Source organism: Bubalus kerabau, chromosome 15 (assembly GCF_029407905.1).
Source record: "Bubalus kerabau isolate K-KA32 ecotype Philippines breed swamp buffalo chromosome 15, PCC_UOA_SB_1v2, whole genome shotgun sequence".
Classification (NCBI taxonomy): Eukaryota; Metazoa; Chordata; class Mammalia; order Artiodactyla; family Bovidae; genus Bubalus; species Bubalus kerabau.
This window is the reverse complement of record NC_073638.1, coordinates 24,604,726-24,630,238: the sequence shown is the minus strand read 5'-3', so window position 1 is coordinate 24,630,238 and position 25,513 is coordinate 24,604,726. Positions and strand designations below refer to the sequence as shown.

General features: G+C 51.9%; 1 protein-coding gene across 2 annotated transcripts in view; it reads right to left on the bottom strand.

Moving 5' to 3' along the window:
• ZBTB16 (zinc finger and BTB domain containing 16) overlaps positions 1 to 25,513 on the bottom strand; it is a 207,222-nt gene that overhangs the window by 90,291 nt on the left and 91,418 nt on the right. For both annotated transcript variants that reach the window (XM_055548124.1, XM_055548126.1), the window contains exon 3: positions 18,184 to 18,281. In XM_055548124.1, the coding sequence (XP_055404099.1) occupies positions 18,184 to 18,281 (98 nt within the window). The remainder of the gene's footprint in view (positions 1 to 18,183; positions 18,282 to 25,513) is intronic.

The window sequence follows — 25,513 nt, the reverse complement described above, 5'->3', positions numbered from 1 at the left end:
GGCTTTCTAGGCTGACCTTCTGTTAACCAAAAAGTCCCTTTCTTTCACCTTCCCTGAGCATTCCGGTTAATCCTAGCTTGACAGAGCAGACGCTCTGTGGTCTCTCCCCTTCCCCAGCTCTGTCTGCAAGTAACCCTTAGAATCTGCCCTTTGCTCACTGCCCAAACTGGATTCCTCACCCATCCCCACACACCCCCCACCCCCTCACCGTAGCAGTGGGTAAATCCGACTAGTTCAGGGCTGAAATATGTAAATTTTAGGTCAAGGTGTCCATCCTAGACTCAAGCATTGTCAGTTACTTTAATACAAAAACACATATGGGAGGTGGGGTGAGGGAAACCAAGGCAGAAGCAACCAATCCACAGCTTTCTATTCTTTTTTTTTTATTATTTTTTATTAGCGTATAATTGCTTTACAATGCTGTGTTAGTTTCCGCTGTACAATGAAGGAAAGCAGCTACGTGTATAAGTATATCCCCTTTCTCTTGAGCCTCCCTCCCACACCCCCACCCCACTCCTCCAGGTCACCACAGAGCACTGAGCTGAGCTCCCTGGGTCACAGAGCAGCTTCTCACTAGCTGTCTATTTCACACAGGCTACTATACAGTCAGTGTTACACTCCAGTTCAGCACCCCCTCCCCTCCCCCACCTCTGTGTCCACAAGTCCACTCTCTATTCCTAACCTGCAGATGTTAAGGAATGCCTACCCATGCGAGTATTCTTGCCTGGAGAACCCCATGGACAGAGGGGCCTGGCGGGCTACAGTCCATGGGGCTGCAGAGAGTCAGACACGACTGAGCAACTAACACCATTTTTCTAGACTCCATATACATATATAAGATGATATACGGTATTTGTTTTTCTCTTTCTGACTTACTTCACTCTGTATGATAGACTCTAGGTCCATCCGCATCACTGCAATTGACCCAGTTTCATTCCTTTCTCTGGCTGTCACTCTGTTCTTAATGACAGCTGGGAAAGAGGCCCACCGCCCGGCTAGCCCATCACAACATCCACCACCCCATCTCAGTCCTGGGGCCTCGGGGACTGCCACCCTCCCTCCCCTTCCTCAGGCCCCCTCAGTGGCACCTCCAGGCTGCCAGTCTCTCCAGGCCTGCTGTGGCTTTCAGAAAACAGAGCATTTCTATTTTTAGCGCTTCTCAGCCTAATAATACTCCCCAACACCCATTCAGCTTAATCACTTTATTGAGGGCAAGGAGCAGGCTCTCTAGCCCAAGTGCTTCTGATGTTAGGAAGTAGTAAAATGTTCAAACTGGTTAAAAATGACACTCACTGGCTTGCCTTTGGTGTTTCTGAAACCTTAATTGTGGCTCAGGCTGTGGATCTAAAGAAGCTTGCAGGTTTCAGAGTCTTTCTTCCTTACCCCCTGCACCATAATTGAGGTGTTACATTACAACCGCCGCATTGACATTTCCAGGCTCAAAATTCAGGAGCCTTAAGACTCCACACTTTTCCAAACGGAAATATGGCTTGTCATACTTAATGCCCATTCTTAGTGTGAACCATCACCCTCCATACCAGCCAAGAAAAAAAGAAAAACAAAAACAACCCTCTCCTTCTCTGGCTGACCTCATGCAAGAGGCCCAAGCAGGGTAACTGTGTCTCATGCTAACTCGTATGAAAATGCACCCGACAACTAAAGCAACAGCGAGCTGCCGCTTGAAAACTGGAGGGTTTGTCGGGTTTGTCTGGTGTCGTTAGAGGACCTGAGAATTTGGTGAGTGCAGAGTATAGGCTGTGGGCAGCTCTTCTGCAGGTACCGTTGAGACCGTGACTTCCAAAATTTCACAGGGAGTTTTTGCAAGCTTGCAGTCTGTGCCACGCGAGCTAGGGGCTGGGAGAAGCGGGCAGCCCGGAAAGGAACTGCAAACGATTTTTGCCTCCAGGGTTAAGACCAGGGGCGTGGGAGGCAGGCAGGCCTGCATTTACGGCCCCACGCTGCCTTCTTCCTCGCTGAACGATCCTGGGCAAGTAAACTCAGGTTCCTCATCCATAAAGTGGACATAATAACAGAGACCGTCCCAGGGCTCTTCTGGGGATCACAGAAGATGACGAATAAAGCGTCTGGCATAGTAACGGGCACCTGTTGGGTCTCAGTAAATGTCAGTCACCATTGTAACTGTCGCTTTCGGCCTTCCCTCTTCTGCCATGGACACCCTCAAAGACAGGTGTTTGGTCTCTGTCTCTTCAGCCTTGCACAGCCACAAAAAAGGAACGTGGCACTAAAATAGCTAACCATAGGCAGCTGTGTGGCCTTGGAGTCTTCAGACAGGAGGGAGGGCGTCCCTGTGGTCCACAGCAGCTGATAGAGGCTGTCCCAAAGCTGAAGCTTGGAGGGACAACTCCTCAGGCCCCTCCCAGCGAAACAGGCCACAGCCGGGTCCCAGGCCTGCAGGCTCACCTGGACAAGGCCATTCCACATTCCTGGCCCACTCCCACCTTTCTTTCTCTCCCTCCTAGGCGAGGGACTCGAGGTACTTCCATAAACTTTCTGCTCTTCGGAAAGCAGAGGCGGAATGCCTCATTAACTTTCCTAGCTAATTTTACAATTTAACCAAACAACACATTCCTGCCTCGATGCAGCCAGCCTCTGACTGGGACAAATTTATAACTGTGAGATGGAAGAAGAAGACAGCCCAGGCCAGAGAGTGAAGGCAGTGTCCTGAAAACTGAAGTGGGAGATGGAAAAGAGAAGAAAATGGATGGACCACATACTTTTAAAAAAAAATAGCTCTACATTTGCTCGCAGAGCGGAATTCTAGGCTACGCCAGGCTGAGAAGGGAGGGAAGAAAGCCACATGGGTCCTGCAGCATCAGAAAGATGGAGAGCTCCATAACAATGACCCTCCCTGTCCCCCTGGAGGGAGGGAACTATATCTGGAAGCAGAGCTACACGCTGTCCTCTGAGGGGCATGACTCAGTGCAGGTGGACAGTGGGCTAGAGGCTGGGCAGGGCCACCCAGAGGACAAGGTCGGCTTGGTAAGGCCCCAGGCCCCCTGCCAAAGGGTACTGACAAGTCCTCCCCAAGCCACTTAGCCCAGACCTGCAGGTGGCAGGTTCAGGCCGCAACCTCCTGATTACAACTCTGGCCAGGGATGCGGCACCAGGGAGCGTATAGCTTATCTAAGAAAGTTTTACCATAAAGAATTCTCTGGGACAGAAAAGACAACATTTATGCAGGCCCACACCTCGCCCACCCAAGACAGACAGATCCCAGTTGAGACAGAGGGCACGATGCCAGCCTTGTTACCTGTGGTCAGGCATGTTCTCAGCGCACACATCAGCAAACAAGATGCTGGCCTGTGAGGTTCCCTGACCCTGGTCAGCTGTCCCCAGGCTCCCAGTGCTTGCCCTCATTCCTCTCCAGCCTGTATCCCAGAGCATCTGACTCTGGACCTCAAATCTCAATCCACGTACACCCGGCCCATCACGGGCCAGGTGTGCGGGATGGCTCCTAACAGGCCCTCACAAAGTGACCACGCCATCAGGGCAGGGACGTTCACGCAGAAATCCCCAGTAAGCAGCAGCCTCTCAGAAGAGCTCGTCTCCGGGCCTCTATCTCTTCTGGGCTCATCTTAATGAAGAAATAAAATGACGAGGATTCCAGCAAATCAAAAGTTTCAGGGAGTTCTCTCCTTACCTGGAGTTACCTTGTTACTGACGACTGTGGCCTTTGCATAATTACTCCAGCAAAATGCTCACTGCAACCGCCAATGAGCTCCTGGCACTCAATTAGCTTGTAATAGTCAGTGAGAGCCACCAAGCTCTAATCTGACTACCCCAGAAGACTTCTTATCCCAACTACCTAATGAAAAGTTTAGAACTTAGTGGGGTTTGTTTTTTTTTTCTCCTTTCCCTGGCAAGCAAAAGAATTCCAATCAAGAATTCCAATCAAAATAGGATGGTTAGTAGGGAGGAGGAAGGATCATGTTAAAGGCCAGGGAGAAGTCTAGAAGATATGTCTCTGTCAGGATGAATGAGGAGAGGGCCCCAGGGAAGAAGCACCGACCTTCACCTCCAAGAGGCAGATAGGTAGGGGTCTGGGAAAGGAGGCTGGGGCCTGCGGGCCTCAGCCTAAGGAATTCCTCTCCCTTCCCCTGTACCCTCCAGGGCTCTGAGTCTGTCCTCCACCTCAGAGGTGCAGCCCTCTACAGTATGTGTTCTCAGCCTGGGCTTTGTGGAGCCTGGACACTCACGACGTATTCTGGGGGTCATCTAGTCTTGCATGAGAAACACAGAACACCCCGGATCTGTGTCCAATCTGAAAGCCCATGTTCACACGTGTGCTTATTCCATGGATACCGTGCAACGGAGAGACTGCGTGAAGTGCCAGCTTTTCATTTTTAAGGCAGTCGTTCTCAACCTGCAGCCCAAGGTGGGCCATAACATCCTTAGAACTCTTGAGGATTCTCCAGTATGATAAGCTGGACTTCAAAGTCTCTTCAGGATTGCTATGAAGAGAAGGAGGAGACAAGACAGGAGGAGGAGGAGGAAGACATCTGCCCGGCTGGCTGTTGCTCATGGAAGCTCTTGCTTCTCTTGTCCAGAGACACAGATCCACTGCCCACCTCGTGGCTCCACGTGGACACTCCAGCAGGAGACAGTCCATCAAAATCCCAGGAACCTCCTCCCTCATCACCCTGGTCCTTGGGACTTCTCACTTTTGTAAACTGCCACACTCACTCTTTCCCGTTTGCGGGGATGGGGGCACACCCAGCCTTGCTGGGGTCTCATGGTACCCTCTCCGCCAGACCAACGGCCCGTGGCAGGTGAGGACCCTGACTGCAGCCCTTCTGTCTGTCCTGCCGGGCGCGGCATCGATGGGCCCTCCCTGGCCATCAGCTAACTGATGAACTCATTCACGGACGATTTCCACCCACCCCACCCATCCCCCCTGCAAAGAGAACCACTTCTAGTGACCCAGAATAGTCACTGAGGCTTCTCTGCTGCCCCAAGCTTCACCATCTGGTTCCCATTTGGTTGATGCTTTGGTCCCCAGAGAAGGCTCCAGCATCCCCAGCGCGTGCCTGGGGAAGATGAGGTTGCTGGAGAACAGACAGAAGGAGCCTCACGCCAAGTGGTCCGGCTCCACTGGACAGAATCCGAAAGACCGGGAAGGCCTGCAGCGAGTCTCACTCCCAAGATGGAAAGTCTGAGGAGCCCCGAGTCACCACAGCTCCCATGTGTGGGGATGGCCAGCTGCCCCCTTCACTCTTGATTCAGCACCACAGAGCAGAGGGCCTCCACTCAGCAGCAGAACACCCCGCTGGGTCTCCTTGCAAGGGGGACCACCGGCGACAAATCTCTGGACCTGCCACTCCTCTCTCCGTGAGAAAGCGGTGGGAAGAAGGAATAGGCAAAGGACACCACCAAGCTCGCACCCGGGTGGGAGGCCACATCCTCACCCACAGACCCCCTAGCAAGGCTCCCAGAACCACCCTGTCCACTGCCCTGCAGGGGGATGGCCAGGGGCCACCGCAGCATCCACAAATGAACACACGAGACTCGAGACTCGGGAAGAGCAGGAAGAGGCTCATGAGCCGCACCCCCGCTCCTGGTGGCCCAGGGGCGAGGCCCCCAAGCAAGAGCCGGTGACCTCCTGCCACCCCCAGGATCCCCGGGGACAGGGCCTTACTGGCTCTTCCTGTCTCCCCCAGTCACTGAGACCCTGGTTATCTTTATAAACAGGAAAGCAAGCCCTTGGGCCAGCACCACAGTGAGGTATGGGGGTATGGAGGGCAGAAAGCCCTGGCGAGGAATCTAGCTTCGCCACTCCTGGCTGTGTGACCTTCCACGAGTCACTCCGTGGAAGTGTCTTTAAGGACACTCTAGTGTCCTCACCTGTAAAACAGCATCAGAATAACTACCCTCCAAGATCAGTGTTAGATAAGTGAGTTCGGACATGCAGAATGCCAAGCACCAGATCTGGAACACAGGAGGCATCCAATATATGTTCTGGGGGGATTTTTCTCCTCCCGTCCACCCAGTGGTGCATCCGGAGACATTCACTTATTCTACAGGATTTCCTGAGGGTCTGCTGGGTGTCGGGCTGTGGAGAGGCCGTGGAGCACGCCCCGGATAAGGTCCTGCCTCCGCTCCTGTCTCCCCGTCCAGACGGCTGACCCTCAGGGCTGGCAGGATGCAGGGCAGCGCTTCGGGGCGTGCCCCGCCTTGCCACATGCATGCGTATACTCTCCCACTAGTTCATTCAACGAGCAACTGAGGTGTACCCACCTTGCAGGTAGCTCTGCTAGGTAGGATGGGAGACATGGAAATAAATCACGTGTTCTGAAGAAGCTCAAGAGTCTGGTAGGTGAAAAAGGACAAGCAAATAAATAGCGATGGCACAAACAAGGTGACAGGTGCCATAAGAGGGGACAGATGAATGGCCATGAGCAATTAGATCAGGGTGGGGTGAGGTGGGCGGCCTCACGTCCTGCCCAAACCGACGCAGCCCGTGGCTAAGCCAGCTGACTTTAAAAAGAGGAGAGGAAAAAGATCACTGGCCCACTGGCACTGTTCCTCGCACGGGAAGCAGGCAGGATCTATTTAAAAACGGCTAGAGGCAGGTTAGTGCCTTTTCTGGCAATTCCCAAAATTCGTGCTTCCTTGAGCCGACTGGCTAGCGGGACGGAACCAATCCTGTCAAAATCCTACAGATCTTAAAAAAGAAAAATCATTTAGCTGTCACAGCCGGGATGATAAAAGAGCCCTGCCATTCAAAGGGAGGGTCAGCGTGGGGAGGAAGGTGGGGCTGGGGGGGCCAGGGAGAAAAAAGTGGGGGATTGAGAAAAAAGGGGGAACGCCCCCCAAATATGGATCAGGGCAACCGGCAAAGGAAATGTATGCATTGTAGTGGCTTTAGTACCTAATTAATTCGGTAATTTCAAAAACAATTTTATTTATGTTCCATTTACCACATCAAAAGTTAAAAAAAATAACCATACTGATGCTAAAATAATACCTCAAGGTGTCTATTTTTAATCAGTTAAAAAAAAATTGGGAGGGTTAAAAAAAAAAAAAGCAGTCCTGGGTTTCTATACAATCTCTCCCGGGCAGACCACCAACCCTCAGAGAGAGAGAGGGAGCGAACACAGCCAAGCCCTCTCTGAGAGCCTTCCTGGCTGCCGAACACCGAGCTTGTCAAAAAAAACAAATCCATAATGGCCCGAGGCTCCTCTCCAATCTATTTTCTGCTCAGCTGGTTTTAAATGAAGTTATTATGAGTCATTAAAACACCCGCAAGCCAGTGGAAGTCAGCCAATTACAATTTTAAATTTAGCCTGTTCTCTGCCCCATTCTCTTGTTTTCTTCCTTTGCCCACAGAATACTGCTGCTGTTATTTCTTCCCTCCCTTCCTCTGCCCAAAGTGGAAGAGACAGTTATGAAAATGCAAGAGTACTGCATGGAACGCAGAACCATTCACAGGAAACCCAAGTTATTAAATTAAAACATGTAAAAACTTCTGCCCCCTCCAAAGTCAATCCCTCAGCCCAAAGTACCACCTCAGCCCACTGGATTCCTCGGAAACTCTAGACGCCATCCTAGAGATCACGGGGCTATTTTTTAAATGAAAAGCTTCTTGAGAACCTACCGCATAGCACAAGGAACTCTGTTTGGTGGTGCTTCTGCGGTGACCTAAATGGGAAGGAAATCCAAAAAAAGAGTGGACATATGTATGGAGGGGCCCCCAACCTCTAGGATGGAAGGCTCGATGATCTGAGGTGGAGCTGATGTAATAATAACAGAAATAAAGTTCACCATAAATGTGACACACTTGAATCATCCTGAAACCATTCCCCTCACCTCCAATGGTAGAAAAATTGTCTTCCACAAAATGGGTCCCTGAAGCCAAAAAAGTTGAAGACTGCTGGGTATGTATGGTTGATTCACTCTGCTGCACAGCAAAAAGCAGTGTAACACTGTAATGCAACTAAACTCCAATAGAATTTTTTGTAAATGAAAAGGTTCTCGAGTGGGATCCTGTTGAGAAACATTTCCATTCATCACACCAAACCAACATGTCCACGGTAGAATCCAAGAAGAGGGAAACATACCACCCATATCTAAGAATTAATAACAAACAACGAAGTCGAAATTCAAAGGTAACGTGGGCTTTGCAATGCATGCATGTCGAGGGAAGTCACTAGATATGATGAGCTCATTTAGTTTTTAAATCTGCAAGGTAATGGTCTGTGCGGAGCCATTACAGCAAAGGAACAATTTTGAGTATTTCATGTAAACGCTTCTTCTTAATCTCTTTTTCTTACGTGTGCACACACAAGCATGTACATGCACACACGCACAGAGCTGCCCTCGTGACTGGGAACATAACTGCAGCTTTTCCACATCTTCCAAGAAGTAAGGAGTGTCCTTCCTGAAAGATGGTCCAATCCTACTTCTGCCCCGACCCTAATTAATGGATGAGTCTGGAAGCAGAGCAGAATAGACCCCTAGACCTCAAGGTACACTGCTCATCACCTCCAGGGCCACTCACCTTCCTGGTTCCTCTCCAAGACACACACACACACACACAGAGACCATGAAAGGACCAGTGCTCTGCTCCAGTCAGACGTGGCCCAGGCAGACGGAGCACCTAAGAAAGGGGTGGCTGCCATGCTCCTTCATTGAGAGTCACTGAAGCCCAGGGTGGAGGCAGGAGACTGCCGCATGCACTGATGGACCTGGCAGCTCTGGGTGAGATGGGACTTAGGGTCCATCTGCAGCTCCCAACCAGGCTCACTGAGAAGAGGGCCCTAAAATACAGAGGTGGCCACCAGGTCCACTGGGACCAATGGCAGCTTACCAAAGGCAGGAGAATCTGTCCTGCCCCTTGCAGAATGCAAACCTGAGGTCTGCAAACATGGCTGCCCCCACATTCTGAGGGTCCCCAGCATGCATACTAAGTCACTTCAGTCGTGTCCGACTCTTTGCAACCCCATGGACTGTAGCTCACCAGGCTCCTCTGTCCATGGAGATTCTGCAGGCAAGAACACTGGAGTGGGTTGCTATTTCCTTTTCCAGGCGATCTTTCCAACCCAGGAACTGAACCTGCATCTCTTGTCTCCTGCACTGGCAGGCAGGTTCTTTACCACTAGCGCCACCTGGGAAGCCCAGGGTCCCCAGAGCACAGCAGATGTCACCATCCTATCCTTAAACTTGAATCTCCCCACTCAGTCGCTCCAACTCTGGGGACCCCAACTCATGGTATGTATGGAGGCCCCTTCTTTCTGAAGTTCAAAAAGCAGAAGTTCCAACAACAACTGCCCGCCTCCACTGCATGGGTCCATTCCTTGAGCGGGGGTGGGGAGGGGGCTCTAACATTTGATATTCATCATCTTTTTCTGAGAGAGGGTAGCCCAAATTGTAGAAGCTTCACCAAACCCAGATCTGTGCCCTGAAGTACAAAATCTTTAGTAACAGGGTATTATCCCTTATTCAACAAACCCTCATCAAAAGCCTTCTGTGTGCTGGGTATTCTGCCAGGCCACAGGACGTGAGGGTAAGCACACTCCCAGGTGCCCAGTGGGCTCTGCATTCAGGGGCATGGTACAGACCTCTGGGAGCATGATGCCAGCAAGATGCACTTTTGTAGCAGCAAAGTCCAACAAGGGTTTTACCAGACCTAACCCTGCTCCTCCACTCTCCCACACTCAGTTCAACATGAGGAAATATCCAGGGACCTAGGAAAAGCAGGAACCAAGCTAGAGAAGCCCCACTCTGGTCCCCGAGAGGTATGGGGCAGGAACACACAAGGCTAAGGTGCCAGGAGCACTCTGGAGTCCTACCGGGCCAGAGGAACAATTTATTCCACACCCCAACCACCCTCTACTTCCCAGTGAAAAACCTCCGAACTTTGTGAGACAGCAAAGGCCTCCCCTGCATGGCAGGAGACCAAGTCTAATGAAGACATAAGAAAGAAACTAGGAGATGCACAGGAGCACTGAGCGAAGGCTGAGCCCGACACAGATGCAAAAACAGAGACAAAGAGGTGAAATGCGATGAAAGGAGATGGGGGAAGAAATGGAAGCGAGGAGAATGGCAGAGCTGAAAATAAACACCTGCTACCAGAGAGAGCTCAGAAGACCACATGGAGAAGGACAGTGGGCAGAGAGAACCGTCACGCCTTGGTCTGGGGGCAGCTGGTCTCTTGGGTACAGCCCTGGACACTGGGACCCAGGACAGACCGGGAAGAGAGCAAAGTGCAAGGGCTGAGGGCGAAGAGGGCAGCGGAGGACCACCCAGCAATCCTGGCAGGGTGCACACCCAGGAAGGTGAAAAGAATCCCGGAAGTAAGAATATGGCATTGCCTTCGGGCAGATTCCTCACCAACATCCTCCCCTGCCACCCCACCAGCCAGCCAGACCCAGACAAAAACAAGGGCCGGCAAGGCAGCCCAGAAGGCAGCAGGGTGGTGGGAGCAAGGGAGGAGGAAGGACAGAACAGGAGGACAGACAGACAGACAAGATGTCCCGGCATCCATCTCTCGAGGGCCATCATTTCCTGATACGCATGTCATTATCTCACTCGACAGAATCAGATGGCACGAAAGGGAGTGTGTGTTGGGGGGGGGGGTAGAAACCACCCTATTTTGGGATAGAAAAATCAGAGAGAAAGATACACACACACACGCAGTGAAACAGAGAGAGAAAGAAGGTTATTACATAATTTCCACTTTCTTCCCTCCACCCTTAAAGTAATGTTCTATCTGACAGGCTCCTCTCCGAGGGGGAAAAATGACAAATCCAATCCAAAATTCAACAGCCTGTGTTCTGTTCGGAGAGCACACAGTGTACTGTACAGCCCATAAAACTCCAAACAGCCTCCAGACACTGCCGCAATCGTCCTCCATCAAAACACTTTGTCTTGCATACAAAAATAAGATACAGCGCTGAACAGAATACAAAATCAACCCATTACAGTACAGGGAGACTGCTACTTAGCAACGAGGGGGCTCTAAAGCCTCGATGCTCTACAGGAAGCAAAATCTGTCGAGCCTGTTGGGCAAATGATAAACATTAGCGGTATTAAAAAACACAAAAGCCATGTAAATGGATAGACATAATGTGGAAACGAATTTATAGAATAAATTGGGACAGGGGGGACTTGAACACAGGGGGAAAGGCTGGGCTCCAGAGGGGTAGATGCATGCGCTTCCCAAACCCCTGCTAAGGCACCATATGGAGGGAGAGACGTGTGTGTGTTTGGGGGGGGCCGCTATGTGAACCCCTTTTTTCACACAGGGGCTGCAGGTGAAGGGGCGGGAGGGAAGTGGTGAAAACACTGTTTAATACAATGACCTGCCATGAACTTTCTGAACTTTCTCTGTTCAGCTGGCCCAGCGTGACATCTGGGGACCCAGGCACACACCTCCAGCAGCAGTACGGTGGGAAGATGGGGGGTCTTTATCTACCCCGGGGCCCCCATCGCACCCCATGCCACCTCAGGACCTGCCACTTGCTGTAAACAAGATCCCTGGCCAAAAAAGAAAAAAAAAAAAAAAAAAACAGAAAACAAAACCAAAAACACCCCATCTGGGCTGGAAAAATCAGTATATTTCATCAGGTAAAGGGGAAAAATACCCTGGCTGTGAATCAGCAGTGGGGTTTCGGATCCCAGCCAAAACAGGAGCTAAAAGGCAAAAACCATATTCTTCTGGTCTCCGTTTAGGCTCTTGAGGCAGAAAGGGAGAAGGGGCGGGGGTGGGGGGCAGCAAGGGGCAGCGAGGAGGAGGGGGGGGAGAAATGTATTTTTCATCAGCCAGTGTATAATTTATAAACAGCATTAAACAGTTTTTGTTTTCTTTTTCCTCTCTCCCGTGTATGGGCTTGGACGGCAGTCAAGCCCGCATTAATTTCTGCTTTGGGTACAGTGTGTTCTTGGAGGCACATCTGCAAGTGATCATAAACTCTCTGGAATGCTGGCAGAACATCCAGACCTGCCGGCAGGCCAGTGACGACACCACTCTGGGAAAAAGTTCGGGAAGCAGGCCAGATTCAGAGCAGAGAGGGGGAGAGAGGAGCGTGCTGGAGACAGAGCCAGGGATAGTGGCTTCTCCTCATCCCTGCGCCCCCTAGACCAAAGGGAAGGTGAAGGCGGTCTCTGAGCCACTCACACCCCAGCTTAACCCTCGATCGGGCCCACCTCTGCAGATCCAGGACCTGGGAAGTCTCTTCTTGGTTATCTCCTGCTTTTACCCCGATGGCAGAAAGCCAAGAGCAGGAGGGAGCGAGCAGAGAGGGAGCAAATGGACCCTGGGTTCAGAGCCGCCTAGACAACCCCGTTCTCGTGTTCCTAGCAGATGGGTAATCTGGGAGGAAAGAAGAGAAAGACAGGAGAGAGAACGCAAGGTCGGGAGAAGCTGCAGGTCCTGAGCAGCCATCTTTGCATCCTCAGATGCCTCTCCATCATCAGTGTGGGACCGGCTCATAAGCTCCACCTCACAGTCACAGCTCCTTTGCCCCCTCCCCACATTCTCTGTCTTTGCAAAGAAGGACCCAGAACCCCCAAACGTTAGTGGTTCCCAAAAGGAAAAAAAAAAAAAAAAAAGAGTCCAAGTACACAATCCACAGATTTTTGACATCTTGTAAAATTTTGTGACTTCCATCCAATCAGGACGGGGGAAAGCAAGAGAGGAAACAATTGCATTTCTGACTCCAACCCCACCTGCCCTTTTCCCTGCCAGCCGGTGGCCCAGCCCCGGATGATACGCCCGGCCACACCATGCTGCTGCTGCAACCAGAAAAATCTGTCGGCCGAAGACCACGCTCTTTCCTGCTGCTTCTAACTATGGGGAAGAATCTGCTGTCGGGGTGGTCCTCAACGGCCATGGCTCACAGAGCCCGGAGAAGGGCAAGGAGGAGGGAGCATGCAGATGGGACTCCCAAAGAAAGGCTGCGTGCCCCCAACAAGTGCAAGAGGCAGAGACCACACCATACTCCAGCCATGCCTCAGGACCATCTGTCAGTCGCACCATTTCCCCTAAGAGTCTTATGAACCCTATACTCCAGTCTAGAGTACATCAAAAAGACCAAGTCCTTTCTATTCCAGAGGAATAAAAGTGTCCCTGCCTTATCCAATCTTCCAATGGTTTCTGAGTGCCCTAGGTAAAGCGCAACTCACTTTGCAACTCGAGGCCCCTTCAATCTTGCCCCTCTGCTGCCCCATGCCCAGCCTGTACTCCCCAGCTACACTGCGCATCACCCCGGGAGGCATGGGCTGTCCCCATCAGGTCGTCTCAGAAATCCATTCTACCACCTTCTCCAGAAGCCCCCTTCCTCTTCTGAACTCCTCCTAGAACTCTTTCTTAGCGATCTGCACATATCACCTTCTTTTACCATAACTTCACAGTATCAGACATCCTTCCTACTAGACATAAGCACCCAGAGGGCAGGGGTGCTGCCTGTTCTCCAGGGTTAAGTACACAGAGCCTGAAGCATCTGCTGGCTCCAAAAATGAACGACACTCCCAGAATAGAAGCAGGCCACAGAAATATGCAAGTCTCTAAATAGTATGCAGCCAAGGCAAAAAATAGGGGCAAGCAGTGCTGGGTGTGCTCAGTTATAATCCACCAGGACATGAGGCCAAGCTGTGGGAAACACTACCTAATGGGAAACCTTACCCCAGCACATCACAGGATCAACTCGAGTCATCGCCCGAGTCTGTGGTTTCTGCACGGACATCCCAGAGCGACGATGTTCTCTCAAGAGAGAACAAGAGTGGCAAAGACACAGCGGGTCACAAATGCCCAAACAAGGGAAGGGGCAGCAAAGGACTGGGTGGGAGACTTCAGAGAGATCTGGGCGCACACAGGGGCTGGGACCCTTCCCCTGTTCCCTCCACCTGAGAGTCACATTCCGCGAGGAGCAGCTTTGCAAAGCACTCCAGTGGTCGCTCTTCTCACCCCAAATCTCCTTCTCAGGGCTCAAACCCTCCTGATCTCCAAACCACCTCTGAGAACGCCGGGTCTTGCCAGATCAATCTCATTACTGAGTGAGTTAGGTTATTGTTTGTTAATTTAAACTTATTGTTATCATCAGGTATAACTCACAAACACTTGGTTAGTTAACGCATTCAAATCGAAATCAAAACTTCAATTAAACTGAACATTCACTACCACCATTTAGGATCTTAAAAAAGAAAAAAAAAAGAGACGGAGAGAGAGAGAAAGAATTGTCTCTAAGAAGGGCCTCCTACAGGGCAAACTTCTAATTAAACAAATTGTCAATTTCAACACAATGCAAACTGATTTAGGAGTATAAATTTGGTATTCCAGTCACTGGAAATAAGACCTCACAGTGTCGGTCTCACACAGGCTGATTTCCTCGGGTAGGGAAACGCAGAGGAGAGGAGGAAGATAATTCGAGAAAGAGGAACGCTGGGGAGGAAGGGTGAGCCAGAGCGCTTTATCTTTTCAGAAATAATATCTCCGCAGAATTCAATGAGGCCTGTTCTCAAGCACTGGAGAAACTCCTTCTTGCCTCCTCCTTCACCCCACCCCTACCAGATGAGAAAAAAAAAAAAAAATTAATCGTGTATGATGACAAACTTGGCTCAGCACTCTCTGTACACACTGTACCCGCAAGGCTGGCGCCCAGCCAGGCCTGGCCCAGCGCCAGAACTACAATAACAAACACAGGCCACGCTCGCCAAGAGGGGGTGGGGCGGCGCACGCACAGCCTGCAAGCAAGCGAGCCTGTGCAGTCCCAGGAGGAAAGGCAGTGGGGATGAGCCTTTGCGTGGCAGAGACGGCCTTCAGGGCAAGTCAGGAGCTCCCTGACCTCGACCCAGAGCCCAGACCCCCTTTGCCCACGCCTGCCCCCTTTTGAAAACACGGTCCCCAGGGCAACTCTAGTTCTGTGCCACTCCACGCTGCTGCTGCAGCCCCTGGTGAGCTCCTCTAAGGCGGGGGTAGCCCCCCAGATGCTCAGGGGCCATCCTGGCTGTCTGCTCCCTGCACGGAGCCTTCAGAACAGAGCGGCAAGAAAATCGCACGTCATCTAATTAAACGTCTCCTCGAAGACCGCACATAGTTCTGTTACCGTGCAACTGGGGGGAGGAATTGGAATGAGGAAAGTACAATTTCTGCTACTGGAATCTGGGAGAAGGCCTGGCATCCCGGCCCAGCCCTCCCACCCCACCTCCCCGACACGGCCAGGTCTCTCTAGAGGCCTCAGGGCCTTCACTGTTTAAAGGGCGGGTGGGGAGCAAACAATTCGAGATCTAGCCTCACGAAGCCCTTGTCGCTGTTTCCTTCTCAAGCCATCCTGACACAAGGGTGAGAGGTATGTGGGGCCAGAGAAAGAAAAATCAGAAGAGAAAAATCTGAGTCAAAGCAAGCTCTGAGCTCTCTGCAAGGGCGAACTAAGGCCCTGCTGTGACCTCCCCCATCATCAAATCCCCTTTTACAAGGGCAGTGGCAAGTGAATTTCAGAGGGACACATCATTTGCACAGACTCCAGGGACCCAGAGGAAAACCTAGGAAAACAGGCCCCAGGGTTTGCACAAGACGAGACTGTGGGACCTTGAACCAGCACTCAGTCATGGGGTGATGCATTACTCATCTTGTCGGACCTGGGGCCCCTGGACCCACCTGAATGCGTGTAAGCAGCTCCTTCTCTTTCTGCCACTCTACCCACCCTACCCACACTCCTGAAGAACTGGGTTCACAACAGAGACCTCAGCTAACTCACACGTAGCAAGTGCCCTGCAATGAATCCTGGGACACAGTCTAAACTCTTTCTAAAGCAGGAGAGACCCAGTGAGAGACTGGAGCTTTCTTAAGTCGCCTGGCTTCCCAGGTTGTAGTAATCCATTCAAGCAGTGTCTATAGACTCCAGCACTGTACCAGGTAATGTGCTACACATCATGGGGACAGACCCTGTCCCCAGGGAGCTTATTCCAGTCTATTAGGGGAAAACTGAGGGAAAGGGAAGTTACATTTCCTGAGAACCTATCATGTGCCGGGCGGAGTGCTAAGTATCTAATGGAGCCTTGTGTTCAGAGGTTCAGATGGTTTACATTTCTTGCCCAAGGTCACGTGGTTAGGAAGAAGATGCCCAAATTCCTAATCCTGACTCCCAAGAAGGAGGAAATAAGGCAATTCCATTAGTAACAATAATACAGAGAAGAAAGACTGTACCCAGAGACAGCTTCAGATAAAGAAATACGGATTTGAGAAGAAGGCTTGATCGCTTCTGGCTGGGGGTGGGGGATAGTCAAGGATGGGATCATTTTAGAGACCTTGGAAGACCTGGAAAGACTAGGGAAGGGTTATTCCACACACAGAGATGGGGTAAACAAAGCCACAGAGCTCAGCGAGCAAGCTGTGCTGGTAGGCACACCAGCACCAGAGCACACCAACCAGAACACGAGTATGGCTAGCACACTAGACCCCAGAAAACAGTAAGGACCAAGTGAGCTTACTGGGCTGAGTTACAGTGTGCGAGGAAGCCTCATCCGTGGGCTGCATCACCCGCGTGGAAGTGCCCGACAGCACCTGGGGCAGAGACCAACACAGGCGCCAAGAAGCACAGAACAGATGAAACGGAAGGCCCAGGAAGGGTGGCCAACCTGTGGGCAGACAGCTCGCGGGACCCCTCACTAAACCCTGAACAACCTGCAAAGAGAAGGGGGAGCAGGAAGACTGCAAGTTACAAAAACACACACCAGAAAGCGCATGGGTACCCAGCGTGATGCCAAGCTCAGGAAGGCCTGGACTCAGAGCACTCCGGGCCAACGCGGGGCAGGTAGGGGGTGGGGATGGTGCTCTGGGGCCTGGTGTGGGGGAGGGGAGGCCCCAGGGGAAGGAAGAAAGGAACAGGGTGGACACAGACACACCCAGCTGCCTGGCGTGGCCCCGTTCCTGGATCTGGAAGAGGGAAGAAAGGGAAGGAGTTAGAGCACTTGATGCAGGGCCATGAAGGCCTGTGGGAGGGACAGCACCCCACACGTCGCAGAGGCACACGGCTCTGCAGGAAGGCAGCGTGAGCAGATACACATAAAGCTACCAGCAGCACGACCAAGGCGATGAAGACAGCGAGACAGACCACAGGCGTTCAGACTGTCCTCCAGGGGCATGGCGACGGCAACGCTCCAGGAGGACAGCTTCAGACCCGAGGAAAAGGCGGGAAGGTGGAAGCAAACAGCTATCAAACACCAACTGTAGTTTAAGAAGGGCATGATGCCTTCATCATGCATTCTGGTACCTAACTGATAGGAGTTAGCAACAGCTTGCCCTTTCCAGATACAGAAACTGGGGTGCAGAAGACAAACCTGCCTGAGGTCACAGAGATGGGGATCTGGCCAACCCCAAAGTCCAGACTCACTTCACAAACACTGAACTGCCAGCTGCCTGGAGGGCCCCGTGAGGGAGGCAGTATGGAAAGGGACAGCAGATGCTGACCGTGGACAAGATGGGAGAGAGTAAGACCAGATGAGAAGACAGTCGGCTCTTCTCCCCTAAAACATGACTCCAGAGCTGAAAAACAAGGAAATTAGAGGGAAAAGAGCACTGGCCCCGGCAGGGAAGTGTGGCGGCCTCTCCCACCGAAGCCAGGCAACACCCCCTGGCCTCGAGGCAGCAGCCTTGGACCTGCCGTATCCGCCCCTCCACCGAGAACGCCAGGGCACACTGCCTGCTTGCTTCGCCTCCCTTCACGCCTCGTGAGGCAGAGAAGCTTTGCCCGAACACAAGCAAAAGCACCAGCAGCCTCAGAGTCGACCCCACCAGAATTGGATTAAAATTAACTTGCAAAAGACAGCACGCTGTAACTAGCTTTGTGTTCCAACCTTTCTATATCTATTTAATTAAAGGCTCCTGTATAATGTGAACCAATAGTCAGATTCATTAGACAGCGAAAACCTAATTCCACAACTGTTCTGCTAATGAAACTGCAGTCTACTTGGGAAGGTGGATCACACAGGGCACTGGGTACCCACGATGCCCCAGGAAGCCCGGGAGGGCAGAGTATGGACCCATCCAGACGGTCATGTGGTCAGGATGGACCGCTCATTCCAGCAGCCTGGAGGGAGCATCCACGGGACGGGACAGACCAAGGCCCGCTGGCAGCAGAGACGTTCACGCTCTGGGTGGGGGAAAGGCAGGCAGGCAGGAGGTGGGCGTCCGTGCTCAGGTGGGCCGGTCAGGGCATCTGTGCCTACCTGAGTGAGCCAGTAAGTGCATTCTCAGTCGCAGACTGTCCAGGAACCGCTTTCCGCAGAGCTCACACCCGTACGTCTTCATCCCGCTGTGCAGTTTCCTGCAGGAAAGGAGAAGACAGGTTGCTGCCGCTCTGGTTGCACAGAAAGCAGGCCCACCACCACCGGGGGAATTCGCAGCCAGCCCTCCAGCAGGTGGACAGGAGGAAGGGAGACACAGGGCGTGGGAGCTGGAGGTGGACCCTGACACATCCACAACCCCACAGGCGGCCGAGAGCCCCCTTTCCCGTGGACGGCTGCCAAGGCGGCATCTATACCTGGTCCTGTCCAAGGGCTAGAAGGATAGGGCATGCCCTAGTGCCTCACCCTGTGGCACAGAGACCAAGGGAAAAAGTCAGATTCAACTGTGGAGAGAGGAAGGAGGGAGCCCCAGGACAGTGAGACAGACACAACCTTCACAGTCAAACTAGCACAGGCCATTCGTAAAGGCCGAGGTGCCTCTGCTTACCAGGCTCACAGCACGGCCCACGCTGCGCTGCCCTGTGAGAGCCCCCGGCTCCCCCAGACCACCACAGACCCCAGAGGGCTGCCCTGTCCCTTCTCTGTCTTTCACAGCCCAGCGCCCACCCAGCGATGGGCACACAGCAGGCTCTGAATAAGTGTTCTTAGTGAACCGAGGCCTTCAGGGACATCAGATGCTCCTCTGAGAGCATCCAGGTGTTCTTAGACCCGCAGTCACTTCCCAACACACAAAACCTCCCCAAAGGCCCAGCTTTTGATGTGCTTTCCCTCTACTTCCCGATAAAGGTTGAACCCAGATGGAAAGAAAGGCTTGAAGAAACCAGATAACATCATTCTATAAAAGGCTGGTGGGAGCCGTTGGTGCTGGCTTTCCAAAGTACTTTCACGCACGTTATCTCATTTTACCGTCACTGCCATGTGAGGTGGGCCAGCCACCCACGATCACCCCAGCACCCCAGGAAGACAGGGGCCCCGGTAACCACTGTTCACAGGTCCAGCCTGTGATCCTGGTCCTTGCCCACGGGACCCCACTGCTAAGGCAGGAGACAGCAATGGAGCCAGTGAGAGGCAGGGAGGCGGGTGGCTAGCGGGGAAGGTCTAGAGAGTCGGCTGCGGGCTGGCATGGGGGCCGTTTGGCCCGGAACTCTGCCTTTCCTCCCACCCACACTCCTGTTCTCAGGCCTCTCTGTGCCTCCACCGGATACGGGATCCACCCCCGCCTTGCCCGCCGCCTCCCCAGGGGCCTCCTCAGCCCCGAGGAACCGGGCAGGTACTGCAGCCAAAGGTAGGAGCCGAGGGCGGTGGGGCGGCAGGCAGGCACTCTTAGGGGAACCGCCCATCACATCTGGGACGCTGATGTGTTAGGCCCACAGTCAAAGGCTGGAGGGCTGCTCATACAGGACACTAGATAAACGCAGGTGGGAAGGGGAGGATCGTACATTCCAGTCAGCGGTGCCCAGATCATGACACTCAGGCCAGCCACCCACTGCCAGCACCTTCCAAGTCCCATGAGAGCCCAGAGTCCATCACCGCCCTGAGGGCCCCGAGGTGAGTACGAGCCCAGGCTGGTGGCTTGAAGACCGTATCTGGGGTCCAGTGTGGCCAGCTTCTGTCGGCCATCGCGCCCAGGCCCTTCGCAGAACTCTTTCTCAATCACAGTGGTGTTTGCTTGCCTTCCCTTTCCCTGTGTGCCAAAGACAACACATGATTTCTCAATCACAAGTACACACACACCCTCATCTGTGACACGGCCGTGCTCCCCACCCCCATGTTATCTGATTCGTGGCCGAGGCCGATCCATCCCAATTGAGAAATAGTAACTAACAGTACAGAACATTTCCACCGAGCATTCTCAACTCTAAATATATTTCACAATGCCGGGCACTAGGACATGTCTTAATAGCATTCTGGGCAAAGCGGGTTTTAAAATATGCACCCAGGCGTGTGTGTGTGTGGGTGTGTGCGCGCGCGCGCACCCATGCATGTTCACACGTGGTAGCTGACTGTGCCTGTCACTTGCCCAGGCAGGACAGGGGTTTGCTTTCCCAAGAGCTGTTCTGTGAAGCAGCAAAAGCTTTGTCCACAGGTGGTCCCACAGGTGACTCTGGTGCACACGCTCACGGTCTGGTCAGCATGGGTTCCAGTCTTATTTATCTCCACCTTTGTCTGCACTAATGCTTTCTTAGCTTCCAGGAGTGCCCACCTCTGGGGTGGCTGTCGGGAGGAAGAGGAGGACAACACCCTTTCAGGTTGGCTTTCCCAAAGGACACTGGAGTGTCCGAGCCTTGGGTTTCAGCAGCCACCACCAGGAAAGCACCCCCAGCCCACCCTCGGGTTTCTGTTTCTTCCTCCTGCAGGTTCAAGATCATGTCTCTCACCCAAAAGAACACGTTCAGGGTTACCCCATCGCCTTGTTTGGTGCCAATGGATTTGCCTGGCCACTGGTGTCAGCGGCTTTCTTGACCAACAGGAATGGCGTGGTGTGTAAGGTGATGCACTCTTGCCTTCTACTACAGGGGGAGCAGGAGGAAGGGAAGGATGGCAGGGGAGCAGCCAGAAGACCTGGATTCTGGTCCTAACTTGGTCATTAACTTGCCTTACGACCTTGCAAATCCTGCTCTCACGATCTCTCTGCATTTTTTTCTTTTCACCTGTAAAGTGATGGATGATATCTAGTGAAAATCACTCGGTCGTGTCCACTCTTTGCAACCCCAGAGACTGTAGCCCACCAGGCTCCTCTGTCCATGGAATTCTTCAGTCAAGAATACCAGAGGGAGTTGCCATTCCCTTCTCCAGGATATTTTCCCAACCCAGGGATGGAACCCAGGTCTCCCACATTGCAGGCGGATTCTTTACCATCTGAGTCTCACAGGGTCAAAATTTTATTATTCAAAAGTCTTACCCATACCCTTTTATCCAGACTCCAAGGGATTCCTCTGAGGGGTATTATCACCTCTTTGGTTGGGAAGATCCCCTGGAGAAGGGAATGGCAACCCACTCCAGTATTCCTGCCTGGAGAATCCCATGGACAGAGGAATCTGGTGGACTACAGTCCACGGGGTCACAAAGAGCTGGACGTGACTGAGCGAGGGCACATACATTCTCTCCCTGAGCCATATTCCATTTGTGTGATGCCTCACAACACCTAGGCCGTCGGGCCAGGACAACCCAAGCAAAAAACTGACACCCATTCCCAGAAATCTGTTCATTTTAAATCCTTCTAATCCAGACAACCTAAGTTCCCTCCTTTACCCACTTGCAGTCTATCTTTCAGTGAAAGAAACTTCCAGAACTCACGACCAGCCTTTCTTTGGAACCATTCTGCTGCCCTGCACTTTCCAGCCTCCAGAGACACAGGTGTCCTCTCCTGCCCAAGCCTCAGGGTAAGGAAACTGCCCTGCTCCTGACCCACTAACTCAGCGCCCCCATACAGGAGCCGAGGGTGGTGTCCAAGCGATTCCAGGTGGAGTACAAGGACCGGGGTCCTCCCTGACTGGCGGAGAGAGTAGGAAAAAGCAGATGGGGTCCAGAAGAGAGAGGGAGGCACCTCACGGGCCCGCAGCTCAGCTTGAGCCGGTTTACCCATATCCTTTGCTTCTGTTTAGATGCCAAGAGATGGCTATAACGAGGCAGTGACCTCTCCTAATTCAAAGCAAAGGGAAATGGCAGAGAAGAATCTGAGTGTATTTAAGGGTCACCAATAGATTCTTTTTTTTTTTTTTTTAATTTTTTATTTTTTTTTAATTTTATTTTATTTTTAAACTTTACATAACTGTATTAGTTTTGCCAAATATCAAAATGAATCCGCCACAGGTATACATGTGTTCCCCATCCCGAACCCTCCTCCCTCCTCCCTCCCCATTCCATCCCTCTGGGTCGTCCCAGTGCACCAGCCCCAAGCATCCAGTATCGTGCATTGAACCTGGACTGGCAACTCATTTCATACATGATATTTTACATGTTTCAATGCCATTCTCCCAAATCTTCCCACCCTCTCCCTCTCTCACAGAGTCCATAAGACTGTTCTATACATCAGTGTCTCTTTTGCTGTCTCGTACACAGGGTTATTGTTACCATCTTTCTAAATTCCATATATATGCGTTAGTATACTGTATTGGTGTTTTTCTTTCTGGCTTACTTCACTCTGTATAATAGGCTCCAGTTTCATCCACCTCATTAGAACTGATTCAAATGTATTCTTTTTAATGGCTGAGTAATACTCCATTGTGTATATGTACCATCACTCATTATCAGAGAAATGCAAATCAAAACCACTATGAGGTACCATTTCACGCCAGTCAAAATGGCTGCGATCCAAAAGTCTACAAGTAATAAATGCTGGAGAGGGTGTGGAGAAAAGGGAACCCTCTTACACTGTTGGTGGGAATGCAAACTAGTACAGCCACTATGGAGAACAGTGTGGAGATTCCTTAAAAAACTGGAAATAGACCTGCGTTATGATCCAGCAATCCCACTGCTGGGCATACACACTGAGGAAACCAGAAGGGAAAGAGACACGTGTACCCCAATGTTCATCGCAGCACTGTTTATAATAGCCAGGACATGGAAGCAACCTAGATGCCCATCAGCAGATGAATGGATAAGCAAGCTGTGGTACATATACCAATAGATTCTAAATGGAGCCGTCTGTGGGAATGATCAACATGGAAACAAAGTCCCAACTGGTTTCTAGAGCAATAGAACAAACTGTCAGAACTCAGGGTCTGTCTCTCTAGAGCAGTGGTCCCCAACACTTTTGGCACCAGGGACCTGTTTCTTGGAAGAGAAATTTTCCATGGACCACGGGGTGGGGTGGGGGGAATGGTTTGGGGACGATTCAAGTGCATTACAATTATCGTGCACTTTATGCCTATTAGTGTTATATCAGCTCAACCTCAGCTCATCAGGCCTTAGATTCCAGAGGCTGGGGACTCCTGCTCTAGACCACAGCCCCCATCACCTCTGTCCCTCACGGTGCCGCTGCAAAGTATCTGATGAAAATGGAAAGTCTGTCCGCCTCTTTCTTCCTGAGCCACACACACCTATATTTTCCCAGCCCGGCCATGCCTTCTCACAAGGTCGAACTGCTCGTGGCCATCTGAGGTCCTCAGCCTCCACTGTAACACAGGCAAGGAGGGCAGCTCGGGACATCTCTGCACCTTTCTACGCCTGCTGCCTTGGTTCTCACACTCTCTTCTCTGAGAAGCAAGAGCACCGGGCATGGTTTTGAGTGTAACCCAGTTCAAGACGGCCCAAGCATCTCCACACTCTAGTCAGCGGAGAGTCCATTCCCCCACAGGCTTCGGGGCCCCACTACCCACTCTTGGGGAGCAGGCCCAGATGCTCCCCCACCCCCGCTTCTGCCCCAGCATGTCCACACCTGACTCATTGGGTAAACTCACCCTGAAGGTAAGAGATTTTCAATTCGGTCCAAGAAGACAAAAAAAAAAAAAAAAAAAAAAAAAATTAACCTCTAACAGGTTTCTAGCTATTTTCTCAAGAGAGCTGAATCATTATGAGAAATCAGAGGTAAGCTAAGACGAACTTCTTAACAAGTTAACTGGAGGGAACGACACACTCCTCACTGATTCTCAACCACACAATTCTTGCCCAGTAAAACCAAGTCAGCAAGCTGCACGCTCATTCAAACCACTTTCGTGCTGTTGTGAGCCTGAACGTTCATACTCATCTGCTTTCGACTGTGACTATGTAATGGCAGAAGGCCTGTTTCGCTTTCCTTTTCTTCGTAGGGCCTAGTTTAGAAGCGACTGCTCAGTGCTGCCAAAGAAATCCCAGACAGCCTCCTCTCATCTGAACACTGCGCCAAGCACAAGAGCCTCATGGGCACCTCCAACCCAGAGCTGGAACTTCACTTGTGCCCCTGAAGTCCACGGGTGGAAGGCCAATGGTGACATCACAGCTGCACAAAGCCTGAGCTTCAGGCCAACCTCCCCTCGGGATGAGGCTTCATCTCCCCACTAGAACACAACAGGAGAGTAAGTGAGAGCAGGGAGAGGCTGATGCTAGATGCCATCCTCACCCACCCAGCCTCCAGGGACAGCGGTTCATACCAGCTGCTCCCTAAGGGGCACCCTCTGCATCTGCGCCCTGCTGGAGAAGCTCAGCCCTCCTGCACCCCACACAGCCAAGGACTAAGGGGAGAACGCTAGGAGCAGGGCCAGCACCACTGCTTGCCTCAGAGAGAGAGGTTCAAGGCCCAGCACTGCCAATATTCCATTTCTTCCCAAACTCCTCTGCCAAAGACAAATGGCAGTGAGAACAGACCAACAAGAGGGGAATTCTGTTCCAGTAACCTAAGGGCTGTCCCTCTTCGCTGTCTTCCTGGGGAGGTCAAAGTGCCTGCCCTGTGACTTTGCTGGTCACACCACACCAGCACTGAAAACTAAGATCTGTCCTGAGAGTTAAGTGAGTGGGGGAACCACCGACTCACCTCTGTCTGAGAGAAGATGCAGTGGGGAAACCATCCTAGAAGGGCCTTTATAAGATGATGCTTTCTTTGTTCTCACCCTTCACGACTCCATCCCCCACTCCCACCAACACTCTAGCTTCAGCAGCTCTGAAGGTCTTTCCAACTCACCCCTCTACTTGGTGTGAGCTCCCCCACGAGCAGAAGTCAGCCCAATGCTTGATCTTTCACTTCCTGATCCCGTGACCATCAACCTGACCTACACAGTGCTTCTAGGGGTACTCAGAAGAGATGAGGACAAGAAAGAAGGTTCTGACTCAGCTCCCCATGATGGTTTCAATGATCCCTTTCTCTCAAAAGCCTGCTGCCTCCCGGGAGTTAATACTGCCTAAGGCTCTCTACTGATCATGGGATGGCGGCCCCATGCAAACCTCCCGCTCCCATCTTGAGCCGGACCTGTCCATTGGCCCTGACTGGCAGCCATGTCTCCCCACCTGGGCACCCTGTGAGCTGGGTCCCTTCGGGAGCTCTGACAAGGCTCTCAGTCTGCAAAGCAACAAATGGCCCTTAAACCCAGTGGTAAGAGAACCTTCCCGGCCTCCCTCACCTCTCCGAGTGGAAACAGAACTGATAGAGGAAAAGAGTTTATGCACTTCCACAATGGGCTTACTCTTCTTCCCCAGACCATTAAATTCACAATGTGCCTTAAATGTCCACTTTTCTTCAATTCAAATGCCAAGAGGAAGGCCAAACAGTCAACGCCATTCTGGGCTTAAACTTTAAGAAGAGATGAGTGAAAAGCGACTGGGTTATGAGGGATTTACTCCCAAAAGCAACTTCTAGGGAGACTGCAGAGTGGTTCTGTACATGGTCCAGGCTTCTGTT